General features: G+C 56.4%; 6 protein-coding genes across 6 annotated transcripts; 3 read left to right on the top strand and 3 right to left on the bottom strand.

The window, feature by feature from the left end:
* The first annotated feature begins 223 nt into the window (after positions 1 to 223).
* Positions 224 to 869, top strand: L226DRAFT_532557 (uncharacterized protein). Its single transcript, XM_067680284.1, has one exon. The coding sequence runs from the start codon at positions 289 to 291 to the stop codon at positions 769 to 771; it is 483 nt and encodes a 160-aa protein (XP_067538360.1). The 5' UTR covers positions 224 to 288; the 3' UTR covers positions 772 to 869.
* Positions 870 to 2087: 1218 nt separating this feature from the next.
* Positions 2088 to 3178, top strand: L226DRAFT_332046 (uncharacterized protein). The gene has a single exon (XM_067674009.1). The coding sequence runs from the start codon at positions 2249 to 2251 to the stop codon at positions 2984 to 2986; it is 738 nt and encodes a 245-aa protein (XP_067538361.1). The 5' UTR covers positions 2088 to 2248; the 3' UTR covers positions 2987 to 3178.
* Positions 3179 to 3913: 735 nt separating this feature from the next.
* Positions 3914 to 6417, bottom strand: L226DRAFT_482529 (V-type ATPase; the record flags this gene model as incomplete). Its single annotated transcript, XM_067676974.1, has 10 exons — positions 3914 to 4364; positions 4535 to 4664; positions 4732 to 4919; positions 5024 to 5174; positions 5245 to 5571; positions 5632 to 5771; positions 5829 to 6099; positions 6155 to 6182; positions 6242 to 6269; positions 6327 to 6417. 10 exons carry the CDS (start codon positions 6415 to 6417, stop codon positions 4177 to 4179), a joined length of 1542 nt encoding a protein of 513 aa, XP_067538362.1. The 3' UTR covers positions 3914 to 4176.
* A 154-nt stretch (positions 6418 to 6571) lies between these two features.
* L226DRAFT_551591 (ARM repeat-containing protein) lies at positions 6572 to 11132 on the bottom strand. Its single transcript, XM_067682827.1, has 19 exons — positions 10923 to 11132; positions 10675 to 10870; positions 10342 to 10624; positions 10211 to 10289; positions 9944 to 10160; positions 9515 to 9888; positions 9236 to 9460; positions 9083 to 9183; positions 8876 to 9029; positions 8699 to 8821; positions 8248 to 8643; positions 8103 to 8196; positions 7684 to 8053; positions 7494 to 7629; positions 7212 to 7438; positions 7080 to 7160; positions 6946 to 7030; positions 6791 to 6891; positions 6572 to 6737 (listed from the first exon to the last, which is right to left on the bottom strand). Exons 1-19 carry the CDS (start codon positions 11085 to 11087, stop codon positions 6668 to 6670), a joined length of 3477 nt encoding a protein of 1158 aa, XP_067538363.1. The 5' UTR covers positions 11088 to 11132; the 3' UTR covers positions 6572 to 6667.
* A 462-nt stretch (positions 11133 to 11594) lies between these two features.
* On the top strand, positions 11595 to 14670 carry L226DRAFT_544250 (uncharacterized protein; the record flags this gene model as incomplete). Its single annotated transcript, XM_067682261.1, has 6 exons — positions 11595 to 12249; positions 12298 to 12452; positions 12517 to 12767; positions 12819 to 13755; positions 13811 to 14136; positions 14202 to 14670. The coding sequence occupies 6 exons, from the start codon at positions 11595 to 11597 to the stop codon at positions 14668 to 14670; spliced, it is 2793 nt and encodes a 930-aa protein (XP_067538364.1).
* Positions 14671 to 14746: 76 nt separating this feature from the next.
* On the bottom strand, positions 14747 to 15613 carry L226DRAFT_558864 (DUF636 domain protein; the record flags this gene model as incomplete). Its single annotated transcript, XM_067683264.1, has 4 exons — positions 14747 to 14938; positions 15002 to 15122; positions 15273 to 15431; positions 15503 to 15613. The coding sequence occupies 4 exons, from the start codon at positions 15611 to 15613 to the stop codon at positions 14907 to 14909; spliced, it is 423 nt and encodes a 140-aa protein (XP_067538365.1). The 3' UTR covers positions 14747 to 14906.
* Between the last annotated feature and the right edge of the window lie 35 nt (positions 15614 to 15648).

Consider the following 15648-nt stretch of genomic DNA (forward strand, 5'->3'; position numbering starts at 1 on the left):
GCCCCTTCCATGTGTAAGTTGGAGGCAGGCAGGTGTTCGCTAGGCAGGATCCGTGCGTGATCTAGCGACGCTGACTTCGAACCTCTACGAAGGCTGTCGGACTTTGCTTGTGTCAAAACTCTGATTCCATCGCACACATCGCCCGTGCGTATCAGCTTCCCATCGCTGCCGCACAATCCCTTCTTCTGCACCGCGTTCCCGCGTAAGGCTAGCCCATCGCAGGTGCGCCGCTCATCCCTTGTATGAACCGTGTGTACTAGTTCAGTCCCGAGTGCCAGATGCGGAGCGATGTCCCTTCACGAGCCCTCGCTCGCCGCTCTGCTTCCATGGCCCGGACTCGTGCTATCGTGCTGGCTCCAGCGCCGCCACCCGGAGCTCGACTTCGTCCTTTTATCCCGATTCGTGCTTCCGTCTCGTACTGCACATCCTTCGGCTTCTCATCCGTCGCAGGCTAGCAGTCTTCCCCGGATCCTGCTGCGAACCCGGACGCCACTACAACGTTGTCGCAGCTTCGACCCGCACGCTCAGCCTCTTGTCCCTTCCAAGTATACGACGCCGGATCCCTCCTGCGGCCGGCTTCCTCGCTCCCGACTCCCCCAAGTTCGTCTTCGCATGTCCTGGGGCGCCGCGGTCTCCAGCGCAGCGATATCGGGGACATCGTCCCCATCTGCCTTCCGTGCTGTCACTCATGATCAAGTGACGATAGAATGTCCGACGGCGTCCGCACCAGGCCTGCGAACGAGCCGCCAAGATCCCAGCGTCCAACGCTAATCTGGCAAGTATGCGGATATTTCGTGGGTCCCACGTTACAGCCCCCGAGGTTCCCAGACACATAGATGACAGGATAGGCAGCGTCAATGTACCGCCGCCGGCCGCAGAATTACCGTCCGTCGGTTAATTTACGAGCTCGAGTACTATATGCGCATGCGTTGAGACGTCATCCGCTCGCAATCATGTTGAGACCGGTAGCGTTTCGTAGCTGCAGGCTATGTGCCCGGTGTCTTAAGTTCCAGTGATCTATCTATGTATTTGTCTCGCGTCTTCCCATCTTCTCAATGCAGAGATTGACGACATATCGCAGCAGCAGTGGGCGGCCGGCACCGGTACTCCATCTTCCGACTTCGTCTCCGCGTCCCTTCCCAGTTGCCCACCCCGCAACAAATCAACAAATCAGCCCGGACTTCCACTGACACTGGTACTAGCAGATTTGCTTCCGCGGCAGGCCTATGCATTTGCACTTGCACGCATATGTCCCCGGACTCATGCTCATGCCCAGGCTCAGGCTCCCAAATTCCTGCCAGGGCTTAGGACGCATCCCCGGCAGCACGCACAGACGCGTTACGCTATCCATGCTTTCATTTACCACCGCACCCCTCGCCCGGGCGCGGGGTGCCTGTTCAGGTGCGTGCAACATCCCACTGACAGGGTTTAGGGATCACTAATTCGGACTCAGGACTCAGGAGCGTGGCGCGCAGGCCAGGTGGCCAGGCTGACGGCTGACGCAACTCTGTCTCCTTCAGAACGCACTCAGCGTTGCCAGATCCGAGTCCCCGAGGCAGCGTGGCGGGGCAGGCGGTCCTATGGTCATCGGAGAAATCGCTGAGCGAGCCCTTGTCCTCGAGTGGCCCAGCGGCCAGCTAGACCTGCTGCTGCTGCTGCTCCCTGTCCAGCGTCCGCAGACCGTCGCCGCTCGGCGGGACGTCAATCGTAATCGGCGATGAGGCAGCGTGATGGGGGGCAGGGTCGGTGGATAACTCGAGACAAGTGCCAGGCTCCGCATTCATCCATCCGTCCGCCTGTCTCCAGCAGACTGCATCCGACAGCACAGCGGACTCGGACACTGATAGAGAAGCATTGGTGCGCGGCTTTAGCCCTCCCGCGCCGCTCTCAGGCCGCGCGATGAAAATCTGCAAGCTCCATATCATCGTGGTTCTCCTCCATCCTCAGGCTGACAGTCACGATGCATCTGTAGGTGGGCACGCGTCTGAAACCGTGCGTCACTCGTTCTGGCGCGGTTTCATGCGGCTGCTTCCTGCCCGCTCGGGCCCTGACTCCGCCGCAGGCACACTGATTGTAGGGTTCAATTGTCGCAGCTTGCTGGAAAGTGAGGAACACGCGCGTACGCACGATCGTGTTGTGTCCTCAGCCTCGTCTCCTCAGGGACGGGGGCCCCCGTTCCCCGCAGGCCGCAGGCCGCAGCGGCAGGCTGATACTTCTCCCGCTGCATCGACCCTCCGAACTTCGACTGATGATAGACACGAAGCCACGAAGCCACGAAGCCACGACCGCTGGCAGCAGACCTGCTGTTGGGTCGCCGCCGCGGGCAGCACGAGAACCGCGAGCTATACAAGACGATATTCACATCCCGCCTGCGTGGGACCCCGACAGCAGAAAGAAGACCTCGCTCTGCTATCACGTCACGGATACTTTGCAGTATCTCGCCCTGTCACTAGTACTCTCACTCACTGCAGCTGGTGCTCTGCCCCGCCAGGTCTTCGAGTGCACTGTGCGCGGTTATAGGGGAGTCCAGGCCTTGAGCCGCGCTCTGCGAGGTCGCTGCTCCCACGGACCTGCTTCTCAGCCGCAGATAGGCCCTGCACGATGCAAGATGCGCCGCGAAGGGAAGCAAGAGCGCACCCGCCATGCGCAGACGGAGTTGCATGCTCAGGGTACAGTGCTCCTCCTTCTGGCCTGGCTAGGAACACGTGCGGCCGCTGACCGACTCGATGTACAGGTCACTGGCACGGTCCTCAGTGATACAATGCTCAAGCCCCCTCCCCCTAGCTCTCTGGTTATGCCTGGGCATCGGGGCGCACTAGCGGCGTGCAAGGACCTGTTCTGTGCTTCTCGCTTCTGGATGCAGCCGTTCCCTCGACCGGTCGAGCCGCCGAGCATCCCGCGATGCAGGACACAAGACTCGCGAGACAGACAGACAGACAGACAGCCACGCTTCTACCAGCATCCGTATCCGTATCCGTATCCGTGACAGGCTGCTTCGATCGGCAAGCCCGCGTGCCCGTCGGCAGGCCAGGGGGATTGGGGTGCAAGGTACGACGTCCACGGTGTTGCCAGGAGAGCCTCAGGCTGGCGGACTCGGACTCGGATAAGTTATGCGCAACCCTCGAGCCTCAGTGGACACTGGACGGTGACCCCGCTGGCATGAGAACGAACCCCAGAGGGAGCCGCGTTCTGGGTCCTGTGTCCGAGCGAGCCCGGGGCAGATAAAGCTCTGCAGAAGGCGCGGATATGAAGATCTGGGAGGACCGTCCAGAAGGTCCCCGCATCGAATCGTTGGGCGAGCTCGCTGTCGGCATCTCGAGTCGGTGGGCCGGTTGGCTCAGTCAGCGTTGTCGTAAGGTGTCACACCCGGATGTCGGCTGCGTACGACGCGTATGTGTATGCGTCGTGTAATCTGTCGCGGTTGCAGAGTGTGGGAGCCGTTTGCAAACGGCCGTATGTAGCCACTTGTTTCTTTACGTGTGTTCAGTGTTCAACAGACTGGGACCGCTGCCAAATAATCGTCCGCCCTCCTACTTCCCCTCGCATACTGTTCAGAGATCGTTGTGGGTGCACATCCACACGAAGCAGAGCGCATGTGCCGTATAGTGGCTGAATCCATGTACGCGTGCGGCGTCATCGTGAGGTGGTGGACACTCCAAGAACATGCACAGCACGGAGGTTGTGCGACATCTCTTATCGTAGCCAATCTTTGTGTGTCACGGCCCCAACGTGTTTGTGCTCTGCATTCTAATTGACATATGGAGCTCAGCAAGCCACACTGGACACCCCACCTCGACGCGGACAATAGCCATGGAACCACCACGCTGTGTCCTCGTTTTCCACGCTCGGCAATGGAACCACCTCGAGGTGGATCTCGTTGGATAATCCCACGAAGGCCGTTGACCCTCAATACCACGCGCAATCACCGAGCCTGGGAGAATAGAACAGACGTCTTCGTCATGAGGGTGGTATGTACAAGAGTATACGTATACGTGCGTAGGGTCGCATCGACATGGGCAGCTAGATGTTCGTCGCTGGTGGCGTCTGCGCCTCCTGCCTCCGGCTTTACGACCTCTGACAGCAACAAGGATAAAAGTCCGTGCGTTCGCGCCCCCATCTACGGAGATAGCGTGCGCCACACCACCTGCGACACTTCCTTCCCTTCCGGACCCGCGCTCATGCGTCGTCCACGAGCTTCTCCTCTGCGGGCGCCTTGACGTCCTCCGTTGCTTTGCGCGCCTTGCGCCCATAGAACTCGGCGATGATCTTCGGGCTGATGCGATTAAGCTGTTCCTTCGGGAAGATACGCAGCAACGACCAGGCGAGGTCCAGCGAATCGAAGATAGACCTGCTCTCGTACGCGCCTACATCCGCGGACGTTCGCAGACGAGCGTCCCCGTGCGGAGAAGAGAATGACAGAAGCCGCAGTAACGTGCACCATGCGGAGGGCGCACACATGAAGTGCAGATAAGAGGACCGTGGAGAGCGCCAGTGTCAGAACGAGGATGCTGTGAGGAAAGGGCGCGACACGTACCCTGACCCACGAACTGCTTCTCAAACTTGTCTAGGAACTCGAGTGCGAGCTTGTCCTCTGGCGAAAGCGCCTCCTCACCGACGACAGCCTTCATGGCTGCCGCGTCACGACCGATAGCGTACTTCGCATACTGCATAAGTGGCCTCGTATCAGTCCTGGCCACACACTGCCACATCGTGCCGCAGTTAAAAACGCACCAGCTGGTTCGAGACATCACCGTGGTCCTTGCGCGTCAGCTTCTCGCCGATGGCGCTCTTCATGAGACGCGAGAGCGAGGGCAGCACGTTGATCGGTGGGTATATCTGCCTGTTGTGCAACTGACGGTCGACGAAGATCTGGCCCTCCGTGATGTACCCGGTGAGATCGGGAATGGGATGGGTGATGTCTGGTGGGGGAAGCCACGAGTAACGCAGCGTGTCAGTCAGTCAGCGGCCACACCAGCGCGAGCTGAATGAACGGAACGGAGAGGCAACTGAGACGCTAACGCACCATCATTGGGCATAGTCAAGATGGGGATCTGGGTGATCGAACCGTTACGACCCTGCACGCGACCTGCACGTTCGTAGATCGTGGACAAGTCGGTGTACATGTAACCTGGATATCCACGACGACCAGGAACCTCTTCTCGGGCGGCCGAGACCTGCATCCCGCGAAGGCAGCGAAGCAAAGAATGAGATCGAACTGCGCATACAAAAAGGAGAGAGACATACTTCACGAAGCGCGTCTGCATATGATGACATGTCAGTGAGGATGACGAGGACATGCTTCTCAAGTTGGTAAGCGTAGTACTCCGCCGTGGTGAGGGCCAGACGGGGCGTGATGATACGCTCAATTGTAGGGTCGTTTGCAAGGTTGAAGAAGAGAGTGACACGGTCCAAACTGCCGTTCTCTTCGAAGTCCTGCTTGAAAAACCGCGCAGTCTCCATGTTGACACCCATGGCGGCGAACACGACAGAGAAGTTGTCTTCGTGGCCGTCGTGCACGTCCTTCGTAGGACCCTTTACCAAACCTGCTTGCCGTACGATCTGCGCCGCAATCTAGGAGGAAAGAGAGTTGGCACGTTGACTCCACACTGAGTTGCACGAGCCGCAGCGTACCTCGTTGTGCGGCAGACCCGCAGCGGAGAAGATGGGGATCTTCTGTCCTCGTGCAATAGAGTTCATGACATCAATGGTAGATATACCGGTTTGAATCATCTCCTCGGGGTATATACGAGAGTAGGGGTTGATAGGAGAGCCTAGCGGACGCTCGCTCGTTGAGGGGAAATGTAGAAACATTGGATATGAGCACGCACCGTTAATATCCAGGTAGTCCTCCGCAAACACTTTCGGTCCGTTATCAATGGGCTGGCCGGAGCCGTTGAAGATACGACCCAACATGTCCTCTGCCACGGGGAGCTTCATGCTGCTACCGGTGAACTCGACATGCGTCGCCTTCACATCCACGCCAGACGTGCCCTCGAAGACTTGCACAATCGCCTTCTTGCCCTGCACTTCCAGCACTTGACCTCCACGCTTCGTGCCGTCCGGCAGGGTCAGTTGGACAATCTCATTGTACGACGGGAACTGCGAACGTGAATGAGCCTCGAAGGTTGACGCGTCCAATAGGGATGAAACGCACCTTGACATTGTCCAGAACGACTAGCGGACTGCACAGGAGTTCACGTCCATCGTCCTCATATGCACATTGATCCATATGCACACTCACCCGTTCACCGCTGATACTGTCCGGTAGTCTGCGCATCCGGTCGTAACTCAGTACTTCCTCCGTCGTTCCTGGCCGAGATCCTCACCGAGATGTGGCTTGACGTTGTATTCCCGCGTCACCGCGGCTGCGTTGATAGCAGCGAGTTCATGATCACTAATCCGGGGGCTCGCAACCATATCGGAGGTCGTTGGTCGTGGTCGTAGAGGACAGAAGCCGCGAAACAGTGACGTCCGGCTCAGCTGCCAGGGCACCAAGCGCCCTGATACGACGACATTCAGTCATTTTCCCACGGATATCGTCATCATTACTATGCATCAATCTTCCAAGTAAGCCCAGAGTAAGCAACTCGAAAAGAGAGGCAGCTGAGATCAATTCAGTCCAGACTATTGATGTTGTACAACTTTGAATATGGGTAACAAGGGCTTCTTACGCACACGATAACAACTCGATACAGCGTCTAGCCTTGTCCTGAACCATGGCGACATCCCGGGAAGACCTAGCAGATTGTTCAGGACGAGTGTCGCTCAGGCAGCTTTATGAACTACTCACCATTCTGTCTCCAGCAAGATCTCTTCTACCTCGTCAGTATCCAGTCCGGTATCCTTGCTTGACAGCACGAGATACAGATACTCGGCGGTGTCTGCACGCACCTACGTATATGATGATCAGCAGCGAGACTTAACGAACGGACAGATGTAACTGACTCTTGGATATTGGTGTGCTAGGTAGGTGAACAATGGTTGTATGCAATCCTTTTGGAGGTCAGGGAGCGGAAGGAGGTTGACTAGACTGCACGCGGTATGAGTATGATCAATTCCCCAAGAACACGAAAACTCACCATTTCATAGATACATTGATTCGTTGTGGGTTCTTCAGCTTTGATGCGTTCTTGGTGACCAGTGACAACAAAGAGCGCAGCCTATATTCACTATGTTAGCAAAATAGCGTACTACAGAATGACGCTACGCACGTCTCCGCCCCGTCAGGGTCTTGCGGCAGATTCTCAAAGATATCGGCTTCCAAGAGGACATTGAACGTCTGCAAGACCGGCACGACAACATTATTTGAGATGATATTCGCCCTTGCCTGCCCCAGAAGATCCCTCGCAAGATTGCGGAGATCATATCGGTCAGGCTCGCTCACGGCTACTGACAACTTCGACGCCCAGCCGATAAGAGCGGAGGTTACCGGTCGTTGCTGAAAAAAAGAGTTCACAATCACACCCCTACGTCACACCGGAGACATGACGTACCGTGCTATCAGTCTTCGTGCTGACACTCAGTACAAGCCCCGCAAGAACCTGACCCCGATACCGTTCAATGTCCAGAAGCTGAACAGCTCGGGGGAACAACCATGCCCCCTCATTCCATCCCACGGACTCCTGTTCGCTATAGGACTCCTTGAATACTGCATAGCACCCGAGCGAGCAAGGGACATCATACCTCAGGAACAGTTCCTTCATCCTCTGCTCGCCCCGGATCTTCCAAGGGGCCGAATCTGCCACCGCCGGGGATGGAAGGAGAAGAATGGCGAGGAAGTTCTCTCCTGCGGCCTGTCTGACGTTGTCCAGCCTTTCTACCCCTTGCTTGAGAATGCCCGCGATTGCGTCATGGAACTTCTCCGGTGGCAGGTACGCTGCGAAATCCGGCAGTGCGCTCGCATGCGAGAATAGGGCTTGGATGAACGACGTCAGACCCTTCACGCAGGAGGTGCGGGCCCACGAGCCTACGTCACCGCGTTGGTCGCTGGTATAATCTGTCAAACCATCCAACATAGCGTCCGTCATCTCATTGACAAGGCTCGCAGAGAGATCTGGTGAGACGTCAGAGAGAGGCATCAAGGAACGGGGGATGCGACGCACTATCCGGTAACTGATCACTCATGTTGCTCAGTATCTTCGGCATTGAGTCGAAAGCATTCCTCCTTGTCTCGATGTTGGTACTGCCAGTGTTACTCTTTATCATGCGTCAACAGCGATGAACAGAGTCACGAAAGTTGGAGATCACCTTGCGATCCACCATCCTCAGAAGGCATCTCACGGCATCCACGACACCATGCTTGTGCTTCGCGTAGTCCAAGACACCGAGCACCCTAGCAAGGCTCTGCTGCATCGGTGGACTGCCACCCTCGAAATCCTTGATGAGACGTTGCACGACCGCTGAGCAGTCGACGAGCCGACTGACGGCAGCAAGCGCCTCCGCAGCAGCCTCCTGTACCGTAACGTTGGTGTTCTTCAGCCCAGAGTCGACAACTTGTCGCCAGTATGGTACCGTGCTGTGCGAGTGCTGGGTCTCGGCGAAGGAGACACCAGCAGCGATAAGACGGCAAGCTGCTGCAGCGATGAGATCTTGCCGGGAGGACTCCATCGTCGCGAGGGGAACACGAGATAACGCAGCAAAGACCTATAACGACAAAGGAGTTTAGGTCCCCCGTTGATCGAAGAGGTCAGGGACCTACCTCACGCCGTTCCGGCTCGAGCTGCTCGTGATATGGAGAGTCGCGGAAGGCCACAGCAAGCTCCGTGAGGGCGAGTAGTCCTCCTTGGATGTCTCCAGGATCCTGCATAGTCAGCAAGGTGGCCTATGATTGGGGTAAGACAGAACCAACACAACAATGATGGATCGTGGCACACACCGCTCGTCGTGCAGCGTCCGGTCCTAAAGTCACTAGATCGAGCTCACAGATTATCCTTAGAGTTTGTGCACCAATCTGCCTCATAGCAGGATCCCAGTGTCGTAGAGTAATTGTGAGTAGATGATCCATAAGGAACGGTCGATATTCCTCATGCCTGCATAACTGTGTGTTAGTTGATAGAAGCCTCTGCCCCGTGTACGTGCTCACTCGGCGACCTCGGGAGCGGCAACCGTGAACGAGTTTCTGCGTACTCCGACCGCATAGAAGTCGGTTTTGCGCAGTACATCAATGCCGTGGGGGAATAGACTCTATAGCCATGAGTGAGCCATGGTAGAGTAGCAAAGTTCGAAGCTGTCTCACCGTCCTTCCGACATATTCTTGAAATGCGGCGCTTGCAGCTCTACGAATCTGGACTTCACGGTCGAAAAGGGAGACCGCGACAAGTCTCCTGGCAAGCTCGATTGCGTGCGGTCTTAGCGCGTCAACGCTCTGCGCCCTTGCGAGGGACCAGAGTACATAGGATGTCGCATCGCGTACGTTCGAGCCGATCGAGTGTGCACCCTTCCTAATGTCGAAATATAATGCCTAAGCAACTAGATTGAGCGATCAGTATAATCTACGCTAGGGCACCACGCCAACCTTGTTCAGCCATTTGATCAATTCACCCAGCCGCTCGTCCGGGATGAGTCCGCGTCTGGCCATCTCCGCACACGCAAGGCATGCCCCGTGCCAGGTACCCTCGGCAATACTTGGCATGTCGTATAGACTGGCTATGGCGATGGAGTGGATGGAAAAGAGGTGAAGGACTTGCTCGAGGACCTGTTCCGCGAAGTCCGCTGGAAGTCGCTCGGAGACTCGTGCCACGCCCTTCGCGGCGGAGTAGCGGACAACTGTATCCTTGTCGCGAAGAGACTTCAGCAGATCCTCGAGAACGGTCTCCACTTCTTCGGGGGCATCGAAGTCGTCATCGTCATCGACTTGTTGAATACCGGAGCTACCATCTAGCGTCCGTCCTGCAGAGAAAGTAGATTGTAGTGCTGTAGAAGAGGATGTGTACATTACACCTACCCTTAGCACGCAACCGGCGAATCTTTCCAGGTAGGAGACGTATAGCGACCCTTGCCACTAGCTTCGTACGGAGCTGGCGGATGACAGTGTTACCCATTAGGCTCTCATTACCTTCCAGTATCTGCACGACTTGCAGCAGCTGATCCTTGAGTATCTGCACTTGTTCCGCCGAGCCCAATTTGGTGACCTCGCACAGAACGCGCAATATGCCTATGACCTATCCTGCGGCTGAGCCACAACTCGATGTCTCTTCAGAAGACTACCCACTAGGAAGGAATCTACTGTCTTGTCGAGCGTCTCCCTGGCCCATGTGAGGAACTCCGGGTATTTCGACGAGGTATCCTTTCTATCACAAATCAGAGAGGTTTGATTGCCTCGACAAGGGATGCTCTTCATACCTCATGTAATATCTGGAAAGGAGGATTGCGGCACTCTCGCGATCCAAGCCGGCCCTACCCAGGAAGGACTTGCCAACAGCTTCAACCCTGGCGGCCGTGTGACCTGCCCGGCCTATCTCGTCGAACTGCTCCAAGTCGAAGGGTATCATGCAGACGAGAGATAACCAGAGCAGGAGTGTGTAGCGGAGTGCCCATTGGAAGGTGATATTGACTGGACTGTCTGGTGCGTCGAAGTAGTCCAAAGTGACTGTAAGATCAGCGATCTCATGAGGGAAGAATCTGGCTTTGGTGTGGTGTCAGTAGCCTTCTCATACACTGTGTTCGAAAACGCACTGATGGTCTTGTATCCACGGAACTTGATGAAAAAATACAGCAGAGAAGCAAGCCACATTAGCCTATCCCGGGACACCACCGGTGGCTTGTTGGCTACGAAATCCTTCGCGTGTGATTTCAGTTTTTCGACCACTGGGGTGACAAGTTCCTCGAGATAGGGATCCCACAGGTAAGACTGTTCCTGGTACGAGTTGAACTGAGGCGGAAGTCAGCTCATCTGAGGCAAAGGTAGTACGAAACAACTATACAATCAGGGAGATTTTGGCGGATGTCTGTGCCTCTGATTGCCTCTGCTCTTGAGATGGTTCCGTGTAGAGGTCCAGAGCGAGGATTTGGTCGCGCAGCGCGATGAACTCATCCTTGTTGTCAAACCTGGTATAGACCCTGAAGTCGTCTGCTAGATCGATATCCATCGTGCACTTCGACCGTCGGGAATTATGCCATGAGCGTGCGGCTCACGACCCTTCCTGCGATTCGAGAGTGGCGGGAGTTTCCTTTCGTGGAAGCAAGCGCTCACAACGTCATCTCAGCCACCACCGTTCTATGTGGCCTGCTCTCAGTGTCACCGCTCAGCTTGCTGAACATCTGGCATGACGCCGCGGTCGGTGGTACCTAGCCCACCATTCACCTCCTCCACAGAAATACTCAAGAATGAGGACATCCACAACCGTCGACGCAGGTTCATAGGGCCCATGCCAGCCGCCGCACTACAGTCTGCAGAGCCCAAACGACCCCGCAAGCAGAAACAGAGGAAGCGATTGCTCGGGACACAGGACGCCGAATCAAGCAGCTCGAGCGACTCAGACGACTCGAGCAGTCTCTCGGATGTCATCCACAGGCATGCTCTCGACTTCTTCCTCCGACACGGCGGCAAGCGCGAGAACTGGGGTGAAAGCCAGCAGAAGAGCGTTCGCGCGGAGATGCGCCGACGGTGGCGAGAGAGCGAGTGGGGACGGGCGAGGAAACGGCAGAGGCAAGCGGGCAACGCGCCGAAATGGGTGGGCAACTCGTTCGATGTCGGGCTCTTCCTCGGGGTGGATATCCTGAACGACAGCGTACGCTTGGCTTCGGCGGAGCTCAATACCAATGCAGAGCAATCTACATCGGTGCCGGTCGCACGTCCCACCATCGGTGTATTCCCTGCTTCAGACGCTGCAGAAACTTTCGTCACGGCCGTGTCTCACCTTAACACCCCTCCCGAGCCGAATGACCCGCGCGCTTTGTCTCAGATTGTCTCTCCTGACATGGGGATTGACCCCAGCGCATCTTCGTCTACCCCATTGCTCGCTTCGAACATTCACGTCGAGGATGTGGAAGTGCGACTTCCCGACCCTGGTCCATCAACACGGTCAATACCTCCTGCCAGTGTCAACGGAAACCCTGTTGTTCCGTTGCCTGCTCTCAGCCCAGACAAAGGAAAAGGTAAAGATGTTCATGTGCACTACGAAGACAGACCCGCCTCGCCTGCAGAGGTGCTTGCTCGCACCGGGAGTGACGTGAAGGCAACCAGTGCAGGTGCGGTTGAGCAGACCACTAGCGAGGCCACAGTCAAGTGGGGAGACGTGATTATGCGAGGTAAGCGGTTGAAGCGCATATATCTTGTATGTCACTGAGCTATGGCAGATCGCATGCTCGTTCGAGTATCATATACAGAGGACGCCGTACCGGCGACATTCGACGAGAGGCAGAATCGAGTAACGAGGCATCTAGAGAATGAAGGCTGGACCGAGTACATTGTAGCGTGGCGGAAAGACCGTTTGGAGCTGTACGAAGACCATGTAAGTAGTCACAGCAATGCATAGTGTCGTGGTTCCCGGCCTGACGTCGGTCCCCACTACCCAGCACACTCCTGGCAAAGAGTGGTTCTTGGGCACCAAGCGGTTGTCGTACCTAGTCCCCCTCGGCTCGCCTTCCACCCGACTCTCCTTATACTCGTTCGTAGACCTAACGTTCTGCATTGCATGTCCTCCCACGCCCGTGAAGGTGGATGCCAAACGCCGTCACCGCTTCTTTGGATCCACTAGGGGCACGAATATCTTCGTCTTCAAGCTCAAGTCCCGCACCCGAGCCGCCGACTGGGTGTGGCAACTCTGGTGCGTCGTCTTGACGTGCGTGAGCGCTGTGTGTTCTCAGACATTCTTAAGGCGACACCTTGGGGGACAATTGCCACCATACATTGAAGTCCGGACGCCAGCTTTCGATACCCGCCTTACAGTGGACGTGCCGGGCTTTGACACCGCAGATATAGATGCGGCATTCAACGTCTTCCAGCGTGACAACATCATCCGACTTTGCGAGAAATCCCTTCGCACAGACCCCGAGTACCGTCCACTGCTCGAAAGCGAGAAGGAGGATGGAGCGGAATTCGACCTCGCATGGCGCATGAATACCGACCTTGACTGGGTGTGGCAGGAGGACGATGTGCAGGGCAAGGCGCGCAAATGGGCCGTCCTCTGCGGACTTGCACTCAAACAGGCTGACAAGACTGCGCACCTAGAGTTTCGCTTGAGGCGTCACTACCCGACGAGGCTGCATATGAAGGACGGCACACGGTTGGACGAGCCGCCGGCTGTCGAGGGGTACCTGGATCGTATCCGCCCGAACTCACAGCTCAAGCAGTCGCTCTACCTCGTCACACACGATGGTTACCTTTTCACTCTCGCCCCCACACATGCGCACCAGCCACCTCCCCCTGGCGCTGCCGTTAACACCCCAGTCGCGTCCGGAACTGCGTTCAGTACGACAAGCCTCCCAGGCAGTACTGAGACGCGACGCAAGTCGGAAGTCCGTCGTGGCCAGCTACAAATTCTGGAAGCGACGGGCATGTCGGACCTCCGGAACATCGTTGCTGTGCGGCGCGCGTTCCAGTTCATCCCGCATCAGAGGGAGCAAATAGAGGCCCCTCAGCTAAATGACTGGGAGGACTCCGAGACGTTCTGGGCGCAGGTGGATAGGAGCGAGAGCGACGATGAGGATGCGGGCGGTGAGATCGGCATCGCACGTGCTAGGGACAAGGCGCGCTTGCGGTTGCGTCGTTCATTCGAGCTCCTGCTGACGTCTGGACGTGTGATCCGATTTGAGGTGCGCGGTGGACGGCAGGTCTATTGCTGCATGTCACTGACATTCCAGCCCCTAGGCATACTCGTGTGCAACCGCACTGGAATGGATCGTCCGCCTGCGCCCACTCGTGTCTTACTGGAAGAAACGCCACCAGGTCGACGCTCGGCTCGAGATGGACATCGCACATGTGAGCACGGGACGTGAACGTATTACCCCGCAGCGTCCTCGAGAGGAACACGCACATGCTGGAGGACACGACACTCCAATGGACCCTCCACCCGATCGCGACGCATCGCTTCCTGACCTGACGTTCTTTTACAACTGGTGTGTCATCGACGGCTGCCGCCCGATCCTCAAGTGTGGGAGACTGTATGGTCGCAAGGGGTGGTGGGGCCAATACAAGTGAGCTTGCATTCCTGTTCTCCTGCTGCGTACTATGTGATGCTGACTATCGCATGCCTCTTGAGACAAACCCAGCTCGTGCTCCTCTCAGGACACCTCGTTCAGTACAACATCACGGGCTCCAGCTCGATGTTCCACCGCAAAGACAAAGTCATCGACCTCCTTGACGCATACCTTTGCTCTGGGTACTTCGCTGCGCAATACCTGCCCGATGGGCAGTACGATGCGAATGCTCCCCCCGTCGCGCGGCGGTACCAGGACGGGCTTGAGACGGATGATGGCGAGGAGGACACGCTGTTCATTGTGTGGTATCGCAAGGTCAAAGGCGCTGCCGCAGGCGTCAGGCGCAACAACAGCGGTGCGGAGGTTCCACCGCTGAATGCGAAGCGTAAAGTGGCGATCTTCCGGACGAGGAGTAAGCTGGAGCGGGATGCGTGGGTATGGGCGATCAATGTCGAGATCGAGAAGATCGTGCGGGCGTCGAAGGAGCGGGAGGAAGCGGTCAGACAGGCGGGAGTTCTGCTCAAGGCTTGATGCTCGGATGATGTTTACCCCGGATCTGTATGTAGGACTAGTTCGGATTCTTCATTAGCGCAGTAATATGTAGTCTGCGCTCGACGACCACGACAACGGTCGCTGGTCTCCTCGAATACCCATACAATATACGGATACAATTTGGCACATTCCTACTACTTCAGATTACTAGCGCAACTTGCAGTTGAAGACGACATGCTGGATTGCTCTCGACCTAAATAGCCCGGCGGCGAGCATCACTCATTTATCTCCTTCTTCTGAAAAGTATCTGTCGCCGAATCAGCACATATGCCTCATCACTTACTGAGCATAGCACTGCGTAGCTCCTCACTTGGGATGACAGGCATCCAGCTGATCCGGTCCTTGGTGAAGAACTCGCCCTTGGGCGGCAAGGCTTCGGGATCGTCCAGACTACCTACGCAGATGTAGCGAGAGTGGTCTTTGACGGGTTCCTGCATATGCATAAGGAGGCCATGTAAGTATTTGATGACGAACACAACAAAGGAAGGGTGAAACGTAAAGGGAGTATTATCGTAGGCAAAGAGAATCGGAATCGGGAAACTGATTCAGAAGAGTCGGACAAGTACTGTAAAGTGACGCACCCCATCGAGGATGAAGCTCCCGCAGAGGTCACAGAACTCTCGATAAAGTGTTGTGCCAGATCCGTTGTCGGCAGCATGCTCCTTGGGCTTGCCCTTTATATACTTGAACGAGTCTTTGGGTACCTTCGCAGTCAGACCATAGTTGCCGCCGAAAGCTTTCTTTCCAGAGGTCAGTTCTCCGATCGAAGAAGACTTGAGTATATCATCCGAGTTGTAGGAGTTTTGCTTACCTTGCAGTTATGGCAATGGCAGAGAGAAGTCCGCGCTTCGTCCTTGGAGTTGAGCTCTACCACGTACTCGAGGTTCCTGCAGTAGCAGCTACCGGTGAGCTTGACGGACATGTTGCGGCAGTACGCAAAGCGATATGATTGTAATA

The sequence above is a fragment of the Lentinus tigrinus genome (genome assembly GCF_003813185.1).
Source record: "Lentinus tigrinus ALCF2SS1-7 unplaced genomic scaffold L226scaffold_6, whole genome shotgun sequence".
Taxonomy (NCBI): Eukaryota; Fungi; Basidiomycota; class Agaricomycetes; order Polyporales; family Polyporaceae; genus Lentinus; species Lentinus tigrinus.